General features: G+C 33.3%; 3 protein-coding genes across 3 annotated transcripts; 1 reads left to right on the top strand and 2 right to left on the bottom strand.

Moving 5' to 3' along the window:
* The first annotated feature begins 119 nt into the window (after positions 1 to 119).
* On the top strand, positions 120 to 1324 carry LOC109126334 (protein STRUBBELIG-RECEPTOR FAMILY 2-like). Its single transcript, XM_087463689.1, has 3 exons — positions 120 to 696; positions 776 to 932; positions 999 to 1324. Exons 1-3 carry the CDS (start codon positions 605 to 607, stop codon positions 1236 to 1238), a joined length of 489 nt encoding a protein of 162 aa, XP_087319815.1. The 5' UTR covers positions 120 to 604; the 3' UTR covers positions 1239 to 1324.
* A 3312-nt stretch (positions 1325 to 4636) lies between these two features.
* Positions 4637 to 9197, bottom strand: LOC104710172 (DNA replication licensing factor MCM5-like). Its single transcript, XM_087466414.1, has 18 exons — positions 8888 to 9197; positions 8457 to 8600; positions 8182 to 8361; positions 7995 to 8093; positions 7770 to 7906; positions 7569 to 7674; positions 7078 to 7212; positions 6914 to 6991; positions 6606 to 6710; positions 6396 to 6487; positions 6176 to 6308; positions 5992 to 6087; positions 5766 to 5857; positions 5590 to 5680; positions 5387 to 5496; positions 5180 to 5309; positions 4989 to 5090; positions 4637 to 4909 (listed from the first exon to the last, which is right to left on the bottom strand). The coding sequence occupies exons 1-18, from the start codon at positions 9155 to 9157 to the stop codon at positions 4826 to 4828; spliced, it is 2184 nt and encodes a 727-aa protein (XP_087322540.1). The 5' UTR covers positions 9158 to 9197; the 3' UTR covers positions 4637 to 4825.
* Positions 9198 to 13300: 4103 nt separating this feature from the next.
* LOC104710171 (protein PLASTID MOVEMENT IMPAIRED 2-like) lies at positions 13301 to 16116 on the bottom strand. The gene is made up of 5 exons (XM_087464632.1): positions 15937 to 16116; positions 14776 to 15857; positions 14522 to 14633; positions 14039 to 14236; positions 13301 to 13646 (listed from the first exon to the last, which is right to left on the bottom strand). Exons 1-2 carry the CDS (start codon positions 16084 to 16086, stop codon positions 15141 to 15143), a joined length of 867 nt encoding a protein of 288 aa, XP_087320758.1. The 5' UTR covers positions 16087 to 16116; the 3' UTR covers positions 13301 to 13646; positions 14039 to 14236; positions 14522 to 14633; positions 14776 to 15140.
* Between the last annotated feature and the right edge of the window lie 2417 nt (positions 16117 to 18533).

Here is an 18533-nt window from a genome sequence, read left to right as displayed (position 1 = left end):
GTTATTCAATCAATAGTTTATAAAACTAACTTTAAATCTCTTGTTATTCAAAATATCATAATTTTTTTTAGAATGCTACTTTGAATGATTTTAGGAGATTTTTTTTTTTACTTTTAGTTGAAGGATTTCATAAAAAGATCGTTGTTCATAAAAAGAATTTTTAGAATGCTAATCTTCGTTGTTCTTCTTCTTTTGCATTCACGGCCTTAATCTGATTTACCATCTGGTCTTCATCAGGAAACCTTGGTTGAACTAGTCTTTGTAGTTCTCCCTCTTCTTTTGCCTTCACGGCCTTAATCTGATTTTTCATCTGGTCGTAATCAGGATGATGAACGTGTTGATTAGTTACTGCCTTTTGTCTATCCTCTTGTCCTTCCTTCTTTGATGACCTTCTTCTTCTTTGATGAGTCCTTCGTGAGAGAGAGAAGCAAGCGTTTTGTACTGCAATTTTGCATGATGCAGTGCTATACTTTTTTTTTAGATTGTTTTCATTCATGACACTTTGATTCACTTGATTATTTTACTGAGAGAGACCTAATGAGTGGAGATAAAGAGCAGGCATCAGAGATAGCGATACAAAACACTGGCTACATAGCACCAGAACATGGACAACCAGGAAGCAGTGGCACAAAGAGTGACTTATGCACTGGGAGTGCTACTCTTGGAACTGTTAACAGGAAGGAAAGCATTTGACAGGTACGCAAGCATTTCACATACTAATACTAATCATTGATAGCTAAGCTAAGCTGTTAACATATTCTGATGGATGTTGCAGTTCACGACCCCGAGGAGAACAGCTACTGGTGAAATGGGCATCAACCAGACTTCATGACAGGCGAAGCTTAGAGCAGATGATTGATGGAGACATAGCCGGCACATTCTCTTCAAGAGTCGCCTCACAATACGCAGACATTATCTCCCTATGCACTCAGGTATTCTCGCTAGAGCTTCTTCACTCAGGATCATTACATTACAACTAATCATTCATTCATAAGCAGGTCGAGAAAGAGTTCAGACCAGCGGTTTCAGAAATAGTGGAAGCACTCACTGCACTGATACAGAAACAGAACAAGGAAGCAAGCAGTAGTGTAGCAGACAAGACCGACCCTTTTAGTAAATCTTTCTGCTCAACATGCACACGCTTCATCTCCTCACCTACCTTCAGCTACCTCTCCTCTTCATCATTTTCTGTATCTCTTTTTCATGCACAGATACTTTACTGTCGATATAATAGTTAGCATATGGTGATAATACACATATTAGTCTTTGTAAAAGGATGTTTCTTAGTACATGATAGAAATAAATAAAAAAGAGTTTGAACCAAGGCAAGATCCTATAGTAAGAAACAGGGTTCACTTGGTGTTCCGAAACTAAGTTTTCTAGCCAATCCCAAAGATCAAACTAAGCAGAAACTCCAGCGTTCAACAATGTATTGATCTCTCCTCTTATATTCACAGGTCTTCCATCAAACATGGAAGAGAGACTTGACTCACAAAGCTCCTTCAGTTCTCTTGTTTTCGAAAGTGCAGCTTCATGTATTCAACAACAAAATTTGTTTACTATCCCCTTCCAATTCCAAATTTCTGATAAATCTGACACTGGTAATTCACATTTTAGCCAAAACAAAAGTAAAGTTTTTTGAAAACATGAGCTTACCTTTTTTGGCCATATAGACGAAAGTGAATTATGCAGCTCCATGCATCTTCTACCCACATCTTTCAAGCTCTCTCTTAGCTTCACTTCACGGTGCTTCTTCTCCTCCAGCTCTGAAACAAGCCTATCTAGGAATCTGTAAAACATCAAAAATACATATATCAGAAGCTGTTGCACTCACTCAGTCCCGTCTCAAAAAAAATTTTGTCCCTAGGCGTATAGATTTTTTTGGACTTTTTTCAGTATAGAAATTTTTTTTCATTTTTTTTTTGGACCCCAAATACTTAAGTTTTTCCCAAAAAATTTTTTTTGTCCCATGGCATCCGCCCCTCTCGCCCTAGCTTTAAGCCGGGCCTGCACTCACTGCAAATCCCCAGGCAGAGATTCTTTATCCTAACGCATCTTTTGGAGTTGAGGATCATGATCAGATCCCGAGATTTCTTGTTTGTTAGCAATGAAATGGCCATGGAGATATCAACTACCATGGGCTCAATGGTTTCAGGAGAATATTGCTGGAGAACCATGGGGGCAACTGCTTGTACGTGGTGTTGCAAAGACAGAGTGTCTTCATTTCTCAGTTCTATCAAGCGCTGGTTCAAAGATGCCTTGACCTGACACAAGAGAAACCATATGAAGTGTCTCTCAAGAAGCATCTCCAGGATTAAACTGAGCATTGAATAGTCAGGGAGAAGAGTACCTCATACAAATCATCAAGGATCTTATTCCTATATTCTGTGACCACTCCCTAAGGCTTGAGTTGCAGAATCTGTCGACTGTGTCTGATTTGAATCTAGTTAAGAACATCTTTAACATAAGCGGAGTAGTACTCCATTGCCCCTGTTACTGAGTCACTGTTGATAACTACCAGAATCTTGCTAAAGGTACTAGGAATTTTTTTTTTATTTTGTTATTTGTTAATATTATGTTTATGTTGTATCATTCATTTACATGTTATATAATATAGTACTATATGGTGAATTTTGATTCATATTAAACTATTAATAGGTAGGCCTGGAAATAACTACCGATACCCGTATTAGACCCGTTTTCGGTTTGTATCCGTCCCGAAAAAAGGTACCCGCAGCTTTAGAGTCGAGTGAAGGGTAGAATAATTATATTATCCATGAATAATGATCGAGTATCGGATATTAATTTAATTTTTGAGCGTCTCGTTACCCGTCTCATTACCCGTTTTATTACCCGACTCATAAATACACGTTAATATTTGGTAGAATAATGTTACCAGCGTGAGGAAATATTTATGTAAATTTGGATTTGTTTGTTACAAAATAATAGTAGAAAATTTATTAATTCTGTATATTTTATAAAATCATATATTTAATTTACTTAAGGTCATACTCTGATTTCGACCCGTAGTTGGTACTACTATTTTGGTTTGGTGCAATATCAAATTCGTTAATTATACATTCGGTAAAGCCAAAAAAATCCAACAAAACATGTATTGACCCGTGATTTGGTATTACAAATTGATGTGATCGTGTTTAGAGATCTTAATATACCAAATTTACAAATTGAAGTTATTGGTATAACATGTTGTATATTAATTTTATAGGTGAAAATTACAATTAGGTTATGTATATTATCAATATTATACACTTAGTATTGTTTATATAGTAAATATTGTGTATAGACAATTAAGTTTTAGCCAATTAAATAGTTTGTTATTATTTCCTAAGATTTATGAAACAATAAATAGAGTTTTATTATTTTGTAAACAAATCTAAACTTTTCTTTTGTTAGTTATTAGAATAATTAAAATATAATAGCATTTTCGTAATATGTCACATCAGAACTGGTTAAATTTTTAACAACATAGCTTAAATAAGTATATAGATATATTTTTAATATAAACAATGTTGTATCCTAATTTTAATATATATATTTGTTATTATTAAATGATTTAGATATGTAAATATTTAATCTTAGTTTTATAAATAAATTTAAGTTTTATAATTTTCTAAATAGTTTGTTATTGTTTCATAGATTTCTGAAACAATAAATAGAATCTGTTTAATTATTTTATTACATAATTTCGAAATAATTTTATTATTATTTTATTAAATAATTTCGAAATTATTTTATTAATGATTTCTTGTAATCTAATAAATTAATAATTACTATTTTTTAGATAATTATTTTCAGGTTACAACAAATTAATATTAAAATTCTGTTATTATATTTTGTATTAAAATACAGTGGCATTTTGTGTAATATTTTACATGAAGTAGGGTTATTTGTTTAAAGGGTTGCTTAAATAAGTATATAGATAGAAATCTATAGCAAAATATTTTAAAATCACACACAGTTTACTAATAAAATCTCATAGAATCACATTTTATTCTCTAAAAGAAAAATAAAAATAAATCTAAAACACAATCAAATCTCCTAAACATCTCCTAAATCTTACAAAATTCTAAAATATTAAAATCTTACAAAATCCTAAAAAAAAAAAGTTGAATACCCCCTAAAGTATGTCATTTTTGAATTTTGAGTTTCAAAGTTCGATTGTTACAAGGTTTTTGTTAGAAATATCGTGTTATTTTTACCTATACAGTCTACACAAGTTAAAACAGCATACGCAAAGTCGTGGCTCGAGACAAGAAGCCACATACTAATTGTGTTATCTACCACGAATTTTTTTTTAATCACCACAATACGTAACTATTGAAGTTTTAACGTACGAGGAACATAACATCTTAAAATCTGAACTCCTTTTGATGATGCATGGCATTGCATATATATCCCATATCACATTACAAGAATATATGCAAGAGCAAGAATTCTCATACAATAACTTTATTGCTTTCTTTGTTTTCCGTGCAATATATTTTCGATCATAAGATGAAATCATCATATACAGCCTAGCTAACTTTCAAACTACACAAAATAATTTACGACATAGGGAAAACAAGAACTTGGACCTTACTAACTAGACTTATATTTTATGGACATTGTTCTGATATACTTCCTCTAATAACTCTCATTAATTATTCTTAAAACTGAAAATAGACAACTCGAGCACTATTAACGAACTGTATTGAAAAGCATTGAAGTATATTTTTAGCCTACAAGTTTAACTTAATAATGCTAAATATATTTTTTTTTGGTTTTGTTATCGTTGAATTATCCTGAGATTGTGTGCCTTAGACGATCAAGCTTTCCGGACAATGGAACGTCTCTCTCGCTGGTACTCAACTTCACCTCTCTGGTGCATTATTAACAAAGCCCTCCTCACCTGCAATTTTAACATTCACATACTCAAACCCCAAGTCGGTTTACTGAAAATTAAACAACAAAGACGTTAGCTTAGGTACCATTGAATTGTTCATTCCCATCCTAGCCAGATCTTCTATAAGTCTTCTCTCTGATAACCGAGCTCCAATCCCCATTCTTCTCTTTATCTGTGTTTCAGCTTGCTGTTTTTCACACCAAAACAATCGAGTGATTACATCTCCAACCAAAATCTAAAGATATGACTGGATTATTTCTTCCCACAAGAACTAACCTTGATCTCATTAGCCATTTCGCCTGTTATGTTTATCTGTTGATTTATCCCTGATCTTGCTGCATCCATGGTTGAGGTATCAAAAAGTTTAAAGGCTTTGCCTACATCATCTTCTGTGGCCTCGTGTGACCTGACATATTTAACAATGTCAATGCACGGCACATCCCATCAAGTTTCAGGAATCTCTATGTTCATAAGATTACTTACAGTCTCATTTTTGCAAGTGACTCACTCAGTCTGATAATAGCTTCGAGTTGTCTCACTGTGATAGGTATCGGAGCAGCCTCTCCTGTTTCATGTGCACGTCTCTTCATATCCTGTTTAACGGAAAATTTTATATTGAGAGACCAATTTTTTTTTTTTTCTTTTTATCATCTTATTGTCAAATGTTCTAATGTGATGACAATTACCATTCTGATCGTGACATATTTCTGCTGCAGAATCTCAGCAGCGGCTTTTGAGAGACGAGGATGGCACCTTGCCCGACAGTATTGTATATACCTAATGTGACGACCATTAAATCTTAAAGTCATAGTTTCGAATAGAAATATGCAAGAACAAGTTGTCTTGGCGAATGAAATCATACCTTTTGAGCCAGTTATCTTCTTTAGCATCTGTGTTTTCACCCGAAAAATTTTCCGCAGATGCATGAACCCTTATAATATGGCTGGCTATTTCCTGTCAAATGATGATTCCAACATTAATCATGTAAGGAAGCAAACATTCCCACTCACAGTGATCTACGTGGTTAATCTCTGTTTCTCTCTGTACTACATTAAATTTCTGAACGAAGTGTTTCTTTGCTTGCTTACCCTGTCTTGGGAATATTTCCTGATGTCCTTGACAATGAAGATAAGATCAAATCTAGAAAGAATTGTTGTTTGCAAATCAATATTGTCCTGTGCAGTCTGCAAACCCAAAAAAACCGTCCCCTAAGAATATTGCAAACAAGAATCAGGAAAACATCATGTTGACAAAGAATATCAGATTTCAAACCTTAAGGTCATCATATCGACCAGATGGCGGGTTAGCAGCAGCAAGCACCGAGGTTCTAGAGTTAAGGACTGTTGTTATTCCAGCTTTTGCAATGGAGATTGTCTGCTGCTCCATTGCTTCATGTATAGCAACCCTAGAAAAAATATAAACAAAACATTCCATCATTCAACTCATCAAGAAGAATTGGATTCATCAACACTATGATTCAGATTTGAGTTACCTATCTTCCGGTCTCATCTTGTCAAATTCATCAATACACACGACACCTCCATCAGCCAAAACCATAGCACCACCTTCAAGATAGAACTCTCGCTGCAGAGAAAATATTGTGTAAAATAACTGAGAATCTGTTGTAAACTAATTTTGAACATCTCATATAACAGAAAAAAAGAGAATGTGGCAGAAAAACACTGGCGAACATAGGACATACTGTGCTGCTATCTCGAATCACCGACGCCGTGAGCCCAGCAGCCGAAGATCCTTTTCCAGATGTATAAACAGCTATTGGAGCCGTCTTCTCCACAAATTTAAGAAACTGGAAAGATATATATAAAAAAAAAAAAGAAGCAAATTGGGTTTCAACATGTTAGCTACAGGTGTTGAAAATACCACTGAATTTTTGTAAGGACTGTAATCTAACACTAGAACAAAAGGTTGTACGATGAATATCGGGCTAATAAGAGAGGCATAGAAAATATAAAAACACTATCACTCTTATTTTAAATCATTGATACAAACCTGTGATTTTGCAGTTGATGGGTCTCCCAGAAGCAGAACATTAATATCACCTCTTAGTTTCACTCCATCCGGCAGGCTCTGAATTGAAGATAAAAATGTATATAAAAATGTCAAAAATACATCCAAGTGTACAGAAAATGAAAACTGAAATCGCAGTCACCTACCTTCCTTGATCCTCCAAAGAGAAGACACGCCACTGCTCTCTTCACATCCTCATGACCAAAAATAGAAGGAGCGATCTTGGTGCAAATGTTTGCATATACATCTTGACTATCACCAAACTTTTTGAATTCTTCCTCCTAACGTAACATTGTGACAGACAAAACTGATTAATGAAATTGTACACAAGGCTGCATAAAGCGATGTTCCAAGCAGATCTAAATGGTTTATGCTAAACTAAAAGCACAAAAGCACAAAGTAGTTTTGCTGAACACCATCACAGTCACTTGGGAGTTGTACAAAGAAGAAAATTTCATAAGGCCAACAGCAACTCAAGGCATTTGGTTTTTAGTGATGAACTAGAATATTGACAGCCCAGGAACCAGAATAGCTCAGCTATGATGACTTCAATAGTTCATTGTGAAACCATAACAATATCATAGGCTATCAAATGAAAAAAGGAAAAAAAAAAAGATTCAAATGATGCATTACTAACTTCGTCAGGAGTGAAGTTGGCAGGGCCACGAGAACTCGCTTCATTTGTGTCTTCCAATCCAACAACTCTTATGTAAGGCTGTCGAATTGCAACTGCACCTTTATGCCTACATCAGAAGGTTAACAAAAAAGTTCATTACTATTGGTGCAACTTTACTAGAAAACAATCTACACTCTCATTTGACATAAACTAAAAGCTTACGAGTTAGATGATGATGAAGCTTGGAAAATGCTGTAGATACCCATTACTGTCAGTCTGGTTCCAGGTACAATTGTTTGTACAAGATGACGATCAACTGAGAGAAGCATATTCCTTGGAAGTTCTCCAGTAGGAACATCCTTCAAAGTCAGAAGCATTTCATATAGAACTGCTTACACTGAAAAATAATACCGAAGAGATAAAAAAAAAAAAGCAACAGATATATACCTCCGGATTCTCCTGTAGCTTTAATGTCTGCTGATCAACATACTGGCTCCTATCAGGAACCACCATCCATGGATCAAGAGGGCAAGGTTCTTCCCCAGGCTAAACAAAATCCAGTTGGTCTTATCAAAACTCAGGATAATTGCAAACATAGATTACCAACGAATCAAAGAAATCTTACAAGTAGTACCTGTGGAATATTATCACATGATCGAGGAACAATTGCCCCACCAAGACCCGGGCGACATGGAACTTCCCTTGTTTTTTTACAATTCTTACATACTAAAAATACGTAAGTGGCCTTTGCTTTCACTCTCGAAGCTGCAATGCTGATCCCAGAGATTTTAACCAATTTTGAGATGTACTGGGCCTGTGGAAAGCTAAAGTAAATCTCCAGACTAACGAGAGAAAACACATAACAGATAACATTTAAATCAGACGACACTAATAAAAACAAAGACATACCCCAAGTAACCGCATTGACACTGGATCCTCTCTTGAAGTCAGTAAAATCTGAACATCCTTTGGCAAAGGTTCCTCCATTTCCCCTCCCTCATTAGCCTCCCTCATTTTCAATCCAGCCAACACTTCACCAGCTGCTTTCTCAAACTGCAATATAAATGATTGATTCGTGCCAACTTTTCTCAGATCTATAAGAAATCTCTCATGTGCAAATAGACACTCGTAAACTGAAAAGTTATGAATCTTTCTGTAACACTCAACACACAAATGTTTTTCCCAGGCCTGTAAACATATCTATAAGAACTAAGATAAGCAGTACAGAGCTTGATTCAGCCAAAATTTTCTAAACACTAAGAAATCTCATAAAAACACCAATACTTTTAGGAACCCTAATATCTTTAATTCACAACGGTGAAGAAGAATTGCGGTCATACCACAGGGAGATAATCAGCAGGAGCGGATCGGATTAAAGACGGGAGATCAGAATCGAAGGCCAGGAGATCTTCGAGGTGGACAAGAAGTCTCTTAGGGTTATCGATGAGAGCTTCTCTGTAAGGGAAGCAGTTCTGCTCGATCTCGAAATTTCGAATGAATTCCTTAAATTTGGTTAAGACGGCATGGGGGCTGACGTTGGCCGCGTCTCCGGCCTCCGGGAACTGCGGCTGGTCGCTGAAGTAAACTGCTCCTTCGTCCCAACCTGACATCTTTGCTTCGTCTCTGTATCTCTCTCTCTCTCGAAAGTTATGAGGGAAAAGGGGTTTTTTACTCACGATGTCTTTTGGAGGGAAGAGGGTGGCGGGAAAACGTTGGGCCGGGCCCAAATGACTTGTGAACGGATTTGGTTGGTTGGGTTTGCTTATTTTGGGCTAGTATCTTATTACTATATATGACAAGGTTTTTCTCAACTTTTGCTGAGAAGATAACACTTGGGATGATATCTATCTAACACATATCTTATTTTGTTGTTTGGAACTAATTAACTAAAATCATTTTTATTTTGGACCTAAGTAACTACTAGCCCATAAAACAAAAAATATTCTCAATATTTTATTTTTCTCTTCTTCAATAAGAACCATTTGTAGGCCCTTTCTGATCTAAATCCACCATTTATCAGTTTGTAAACCCCTTTTGATGATTGTTTATTTTGAAATAATAAATATGAGTTTTAATTGTGTGTATGATTTAAGGGCAAAAACGGATTCTAAATTATGTATAAAATTTATTTTTGGGTTTCAATTTTATAAATGATTCATGGGTAAGAAACGATTCTAGGTTATGTTAGATTGTGGGATGTTTATATATTCTCAAAATTCTCTTATCAGTTCATAAACTTTTAGCTCAAAGTTTCAATTTTGGGTTTCCATTCCTACTTAGTTTCTGGCCTTGAATCTTATATAATCTAATGGTAGGATGTTTTCCGTAATTAATTTGATAATTACTTACTCATTTATTCTTCATTAGATCTTACCAATTCTTTTTCGTTAAAAGTCGAATTCATTCCGTTTTCCATAAAATTAGAATTCAATCCCTAATTACTCTCACAAATTTTCAGTCATTATTATTTAATTTCAGTCATTAGGTTCCTATGAAGAATTATATTATTTTTATATATCTTTCCAAATTTAAATAGGTATTCTTGAATAAATTTTAGATTTTTATTCAGGTTATCATGTTTGTTGTTCGCATTAATACTACAAAGAAAAAAATTATGTGAAAATGTTTGACAAATTTATTTATTCATTAGAATGTTTATGTATGACTTTTCTACTCTCCATGGGCCGGTCCGACAATTTTCAATGCCATATGCTAATGTTTTTTTAAAAAAAACCTTTTTCATTATTGTAAATAAAATTATAAAAATAATAATATAAAAAAGTATTTTCAAGTATTTTCATTCTTTACATATTGTAGTTCGTTTTGGTTGCTGACATTTTTCTTTGTCTTTTCAATGTTTTCATGCTCATTTAAACATTTATACGAAAATAAATATCATATTTCCTAATAACTCATTATTGTTTTAAAAATTTTCGAATATGGAAACTTTTTTATAAGAGTTTCAAATTTTTTTCCCTAAATTAAATTTTACAATACATCTCATTAACAACAAGTTTAATTAACATTAATCCAATGCTCATTCACCAACAATTCAAAAGATGAAATATGTTTTTACATAAACCTAATAAAATTTCAATGTAAATTGGATATCTACATGAATAATATATTGTTTTTTATATAAAACTTGTACTTCTAATTTTTTTCGAACTTATAAAAAAATCTAATAATAATTGTACTTATAATTTGTTTTTTTTCCTACATAGAAGACCTAAACTTTTGGCCTAAAATATACCCAAGAAAAATTGATGTCATAATCCTTGGCTTCACTTGCTTGACCTATGGGTCGGGCCTTAAACCATGTTTTATTTTTACTTCAGGTTGTTGTGTTAATATTACAACATATGAAAAAAATAAACTATCATAATTTAATATGTTGAACATGTTAGGTTTTGTTCCTTTCTTATATTTTTGAATCTCTATTTTTTTCTTTTTTCTTTTTCTTTTGGGCATTCATGTGGTAAAGTAGGCTAAAACTTCTTCTTATTGGATGATGCATATGAGTCTCTCCATTGTAAATTTAGTTTCATATTAATCTTCATCTTTAAGAAAAAAATGTATTTTAAACTATTATAAGAAACGAAAATTGTATGTTACTATCATATACTTAAAAACCATGTTGTTAAGCTTGTGTTGTCTTTTTATCTCATGATACGATATGAGTTGCATTTTTCTATATTATATATGATTAATTTGACTTCTATAATTTTGAGTAGTATATGCTAATTGTATATTGATATCATATTTTTTCCTACATAAAAGACCTAATTTTTTGGCCTAAAATATGCCCAAGAAAAATTGATGCCATAATCCTTGGCTTCACTTGCTTGGCCTATGGGTCGGGCATTGAACCATGTTTTATTTTTACTTCAGGTTGTTGTGTTTGTTGGTTGTGTTAATATTACAACATATGAAAAAAATGAACTATCATAATTTAATATGTTGAACATGTTAGGTTTTGTTCCTTTCTTATATTTTAGAATCTCTATTTTTTCTTTTTTCTTTTGGGCATTCATGTGGTAAAGCAGGCTAAAACTTCTTCTTATTGGACGATGCATATGAGTCTCTCCATTGTAAATTTAGTTTCTTATTAGTCTTCATCTTTAAAAAAAAAAAACATATTTTAAACTATTATAAGAAAACAAAAATTGTATGTTACTATCATATGATGAAAAACCATGTTGTTAAGCTTGTGATGTCTTTTTATCTCATGATACGATATGATAGTATATGCTAATTATATATTAGTATCATATATTTTTAGGAATCTTAGTATCAAATTACGCATTTTCAAAAATACCTATTTTCCTATGTCACTTTTTAATAATACCCTTTCATGTTGTTCATTTTCAAAAATACTCATTTTCTATGAATAAAATGACTAAATTCTAAATTTAAAACTCCAAATACTAAACCCTACCCCATCAAAACTATATCCTAAATGTAAAATTGAGAACCCAGACCTAAAAAAAATTCTTAAAATTAATTTAACATATTGTAATTTGTGTAAAAGAGGACAAAAATGAAAATGTTCAAAAAGGAGTATTTCAAGAAAAGTATTTCTAACAAATTCTCATTTTAGAAAGAGGTTCCTAAATTTCTCTACATTAAAAAATAATATTATATTATGAGAAATTCAATGGGTCTCTCATCAATGCACATGCTCTAATATGTATTGAAAATCTAAAGGGAGAAAAAACCACAAAAACTTTACTATGCAATCAAAATTTTCTCCATGTATTGAAATACTCTAATACTATATATAAAAGGATAACTCAAGTAATATCAAACAAATGAACCGAAAAAAAAAATATGATCAGTATGTTTTTAAAATCACAAAAATAATCAATGGTAAGTAAACAAATAAAAACTAATAATCTCCAAATTACTAAAATTGAACAACATTCTAAGCTAAACCCGTGCGTAGCACGGGATGACTTCTAGTATATATATACTAGCATTTGATCCGCGTTACGCGCGGAAGTTTGATGAAGTTAATTTTATTTTGGTTGTTTTGTTTGTTTTTTACCTCTTTCCGTGTGGTTATGTTGTTCGTATATTGTTCTTCATTCTTTGTTGTTTTTTGGATATTTTTTTTTCAAGTTTGTATTATGTTGTGTATTTTAGAAATTTAAAATATATTTAAATCATGATGATCTTTTTGTATTCATAAAATATAGAATTAGAAATTAAGTTTTGTATAGTTATTGTTATTTTCTTGCTCTAGTCGTTAGTTCTGGTTTATTAATATTCTATTATTAATATTATACTATTATGATTCATTCTAATTAGATTAGGTTTTAGTTTTATTTACTTTGATTTGTGTTTTTTTTTCTGTTATACGAAAAGGTTATACCAAATTTGTGGTCGGCTCGGCTACGCCCGGTATAATTCTAACATTTACTATTTCTAGAATTAATTATTTTCATTATTTTTCTTTTTCAATCATATGACCGTGTGTATTAACATTTTGACAAAAATGACCTAAAGTATGTGGTACCATGTGTTTGTGTATAATTTTTTTCTTTGCAACTAATATTTTAGAATTTGTAAATATTAATTTTCCCTGGGGTTGGTCTAAATACTTTTGAAAATTATATACCTCATGTAAGTTATTTGTTATTTGTAGTATGTTGAACTTGTAATGAATTGTAATACCAGTATTATAAATTAATTTTATTTTTATAAAGTATATTAGTTTCATTTTTCCCACTTCTATAGTTCTCTCTATTTCATTTATTTATTTTTTACACCATATCAAGTTTTTTTGTATAAAATTTTACGTTACTATTGTTACAAAAATTTTGCTAGCCAATATCTTTGAATTATAATTGTTACACTTGTTAGATCATGATTGTGATATGCATAATAAATTGTTAAATCTCTCTGAGCTTTCAGAAAATATCTTTGAATTACATATCTTTCAGCGTAAACTCACTTACTATCTTCTTACATCTCTGCGAACTTTCTTTTGTATTGTCAATCTCTTCGAAATGTGTTACCAACACTCCTTATCATCTCTTGGCGATTGGGATCGACTCTTTTCATTATCCATCTCTACTGTTGATCACCATACATTACCTATCATATAGAATTTGTTTTACAAAATTGATAATAAATATATGTATGCAACAAAGGTTAGAATGAGTTATTTATCAAAAAAGTGATCATATGTCGCTATTGATTGCATTGAGGGAATGCATATCAATACTCACTTTTATATATTTTTGTGTGTAAAATTTGTAGCTTTGATCATTATAGCTACACCATATCGAAATTCCTTTTTGACCACTACTCCCATCTGTACACTTCTAGCTTTGATATAGTTTACTTAAAATCTATTGTTATTTACTTATCTCCTTTTTTTTACATCAATCTCGGGATCCTATTTTATTGGCCCAACTTTATTTTTCCAGCCGTAAAGGACAGTTAAAAGACATTGGTAAAGAGAGAGAGGGAAGATAGAGGCTGACCTTATTGATGCTTGATTCCTTTTATTTTGGTTTATTCTGATGAGTGATGATTTCTCACTCACCACCATCTGCTTGTCCTCTCGATTCTTCAGTGCACAATCTTAGTTAGTGTGTATATATTCTCAGAAGTCATACCCATCTGGTAAAAAAATAACATGCTTGCTCGCTGCCTATGTTTTTCCCCATATAAATAGTGCACTGCAACAATTGATGCAAATGAATGAAAAATAATATTAAACAACATCTATATATGACTATATTTTTGAATGGGTTTGCTAGAGCATTTGCGCATGAAACGACACAACAAATACAATAATTGATCCAACTCCGCAAGGCATCCATGAAATTTTACTCTGCACTTTTTTCTTGAATATATTAATATTAGGATAATAGGATCAACAAAAATTCATTTACCTTGAACTTTCACATGTTTGACGAAGATACGATAGACAATATTATAAAGATTAGAAAGGAAGTACTTACGATAAACTTTTATAATGACTGTATCACCACCTCTCGTCCTCTTTGTTAAACCCCACATAGCGACGAAAATCCTCTTTTTTTTTTTCTTTTAAAGTGATTCATGCGGAGAAGCCTATGAACAAACCAATATACATAAATACAATAAAATTCAAAACAATAAACCGGTTACAAGCTATACATTACAATTACAAACAATGTGAAAAATGCAAGCAAAACAAAACTCAGTTACGCTCGTTGTTCTAAAGAGGACTTACGCCTTTTCCTGCTAAAAATTTTAACCAAGCTTGGAACTTTCCTCTTCTTCTTGATTACAAAAAACGTTGGAATCGCTCTGTTCCCTGATGATTATCTTCTCGACTTCCCTCCCTGAACCGGTGTGAACTTCCCGCTCAGCCTTGCCGATTTTCTTACCGGTCTAGGAGAGTTGATCAAGCCTTTGTCTCCTGAGTTCTCTTTGTGACTTTGATTTTCTTATAGGTTTAGGAGACCTGATCACGCCATAGTCTTCTGACTTCTGCTTGAACTTTTGAATCTCATTTTGGACCAGTCTCTTTATTGATAGCGACCTATGCATTCTGAACGATGCCCTTTCTTCTTCCACCATTGATTTCCCACTCACTCACTTTAAAGATTCCGTCCTTAACAAAATCGCGTTAGTGCTATCCTTGAGTGCTTCAACCCACGCCATTGCAGTTTCCACTTTCTTCTCTGCAGTTTCTTTCGCGTGACAAGCTTGTCCACTCAAATACTCGTACTCAAATCTTGAGATTGTGATGGTTGAACTTCTCTGAGATTTCATTTCCCGAGTTTCCATTGTCTTCTCTGCCATAGACTCGAGCTTCTCTCGAGCTAAAGCCTCTGCGTGCTTAGATTTCTCAAGCTCATCTAACTTTGAAAGCAACTCTTTCTCCTTTTCACCAATTCCTATTTTTGTGTTCTGTACTTCACTCTTGATGACTGTTGCTTCTTCTTTTAGCACAAGCTCCTCTTTCTTTGCAGCTTCTTTATCATTCTTTAGCTTCTCAAATGATGTAGTTAAATTGTCAGCAAGAGAGCTGATTCTTTCTTCAGTTGCAGATACTGCTTCTAACTGATCATTCGCAATAAGAAGCTTCGAATTGAGTCTGTCAATCATTACATCATCCTTTTGTATTGTCTTCTCAAACCGTGTTGTTTCTTGTTTGGCTTGACCGTGTACTATTATTCCTCTGGACCTTCCTCTCCACTGAAGACGGAAGAAACAACCTCTTTTGTTTCTATACATAGCCCCATCACGCAGAGCGTGTTCGGATTTGGAAAGGTGGATGACGTAAATGGAGCATTGCATCAAAGTAGACTGCAAAAGAGGGAAATAAAAACAAAGGGTAAGTAAATAATTCAGAATGAATGAAGGGGAGAATGGAGATTGAGGGCACCTTTTCATCAATCAGAAGAAAATCAACCCCCATGAGTTGTCCACCTTTTTTAAGGTTTCGAGCAGGCCAGAAATGGAGGATCCTACCTACGATTTGTTGGTCAAGTCGACCAGCTTTAAGGTCAGCGAAAGAAACGAAAGAGGAGTTCATACTTCTAAGAAGAGAATGTAAGGCCAAGTGTAGGATGAGGAAATGACAATAGCAAGAGATTGGTTTATATAGCAGAAGGACTTACGACAATTTAAGGAAGAAGTAGTGGACTGTCCATTAAATCAGAGAAGATGGAAGAACATAATTAGCAGTTACGAACGAAACCGTAGCAATTGTGATGGAAGACATGGAAGGATAAGTGAAAGTGTAGAGGACTGGAAGACTTGAATTCGCATCAAATGGTGAAACGGCATGGATCATGAGTTAAGGAGGAGAGCAACCGGTGGAGGTGGAGCGTCCTTGACAGCACAGAGGAGAGGCATTAATAGGTTTAATCTATAGGATACAAAAAAGGTGTGGGCCTGAAAACTTGGAAAACTTTGGGCTACGTACAATCCGAAAAACCCAATTTATTAAAGAAGAAATGCTGACGTGGCTGTACAAGAAGAGAGGAAAAGGTAACTTTATATGTATACATATATTTCAAATTTATTTTAAACATCAATTTTATTATTTAGTTGAATATGGCCTGTAATAAAATTTTGGATCCGAAGTTCCGAACCGAAAAATCAGATATCCAATTAGGGTAGATATAAATCTAGATAGTAATTATTTGAATCTGCCGGATATGGATCCGGATCCGAATGACATTAAAAATGTGGCCGAATATCTGGATCACATAGTAATATTCAATGTTGAGTATTATGTTTTATTGGGCTAAAATTCAAAATTGTGTTAATTTCCGGCCAACAAAAAAAAACTAATCGCCACAACCCATCTTCATCTCCTAATCCTCCTCACCTTGTCTCAATACCGACCGCCACATCAACTCAACCAACAAAGCACCAAATCATTTTCACCCTTCACCAAAGAAACCGTTGTTGTCGCCATCTCGTGTTGGAGTCGCTGAATTTACTGTTTGTGGTAAATCTAGTATGTTTTCGGTGATCAATCAAGGAGGATTCTGAAATACCCTATCCCTCGGCCACATACCATGAGGTGATACGGTCTCACCAGGGACTAAAATTTCCGGCCAAGCTTCGGGTGACGATTTAATGTCACACAAAGCACTTTAAAACACAGCTTAACTAAAGCTAAACATTACTTACACATTTTTAAGCAATAAAACATTAACCTACAAACATATTTACCTTATACATTCATAGTCTCTGAATCATCCATCTCCGAACGGACACTTACTGCTGAGGAAATCAAGTCATCATCAACCAAAGTGCAGGGAGGAAACACTTGTCTTATTTGGAACCTTTCGGTTTTAAGAGACTTCAGTCTGATGTTTGGCGTCCAGGAGAGTATCTATTACAACTAGAGACTCTTAAGAAGACCTCAAGCTTCATTTTCAGGCCTTGGATCAACTGGATTTAATCTCACCCATTTAAACTTCAACACTTTCCATATCCAGCGCCAAGAGCATTTATACTTGGAGCAATTAATCTCCAACGGTTCTTTTCCTTTCGACGACTTGACAAGCACGATTTTGAAAGAATCTACACAAACCAGAGATTCTCATCAAGATACAAGGCGTTCACTCACTTAACATATTTGGCCAAGCAATCTACTCCAACGCCCATATGCATTAATTTTGATTTATTTGTTTATATATTTACACCTTTAGAAGATCAGAATAGCATTATTTTTGAGCCTATATAAGCTTAGTTCGTTCCCCCGTGTAAAACCACCTTTCAATCATTTCAAGAAATATACAAAGTTTGTTTTGTTTTATTCAAATAGTGGCTTTTGTTTAAGCAAGTTTGTCTTAAGTTTCATTTGAGAGATTCATTTGATTCTTGAGATTACAGGATTAGGATTGTTTGTGTGATTTAAACAAGACTACCTCTCCACCGATTGAGAGAGTCAATCAAAGCATCACCACCACCTTTACCATCGTTTCCATCTTCCACCGACGCTTGTTGATCAGTTCTTAATCATCGTTTATACATAAGATTGTGGAGTGATTCTCAATCTTATATCATCTGGTATTAGAGCTTCAAAAGCTCATATCCATCAGGTTGTGTTCATCCAACCTTTTATCTCTTTTAATTTTCTGTTTTTGCTAGTTTGCTTGCAATAAATCCAAAAAAAAATATGTTTCTTGTTTTGTTCTTGTTTATTTACTTCAGTTTCTTATATAATTTTTTTTTTTGCTTCAGTTTATTATTTATTTCCCTATGTATTAAAAGAAATACCCAAAAAAATCATATTTTGTTATCTTAATTATCTTTCGTAATTTTATTTTGTTTAAATTAGAATATAAAATAAAATAAAATTTCTATTTTTATTTCTTCTATTTATTTAATTTCGAATTTATTTAGTTAAAAAAGGAAATTATCATATTTTTGTAACTTTATTTTGGTGATTGAAACTTGATACGCTTTCTTCCTTTGTTCCTTTTATTTTACGAGGTCTATTCCCTTAACTTTTTAGCAGCG

The sequence above is a fragment of the Camelina sativa genome, chromosome 9, assembly GCF_030686135.1.
Source record: "Camelina sativa cultivar CO46 ecotype springtype chromosome 9, ASM3068613v1".
Taxonomy (NCBI): Eukaryota; Viridiplantae; Streptophyta; class Magnoliopsida; order Brassicales; family Brassicaceae; genus Camelina; species Camelina sativa.
Note: the sequence above shows the minus strand (reverse complement) of the source record. Positions and strands in the feature narration are given on the sequence as shown.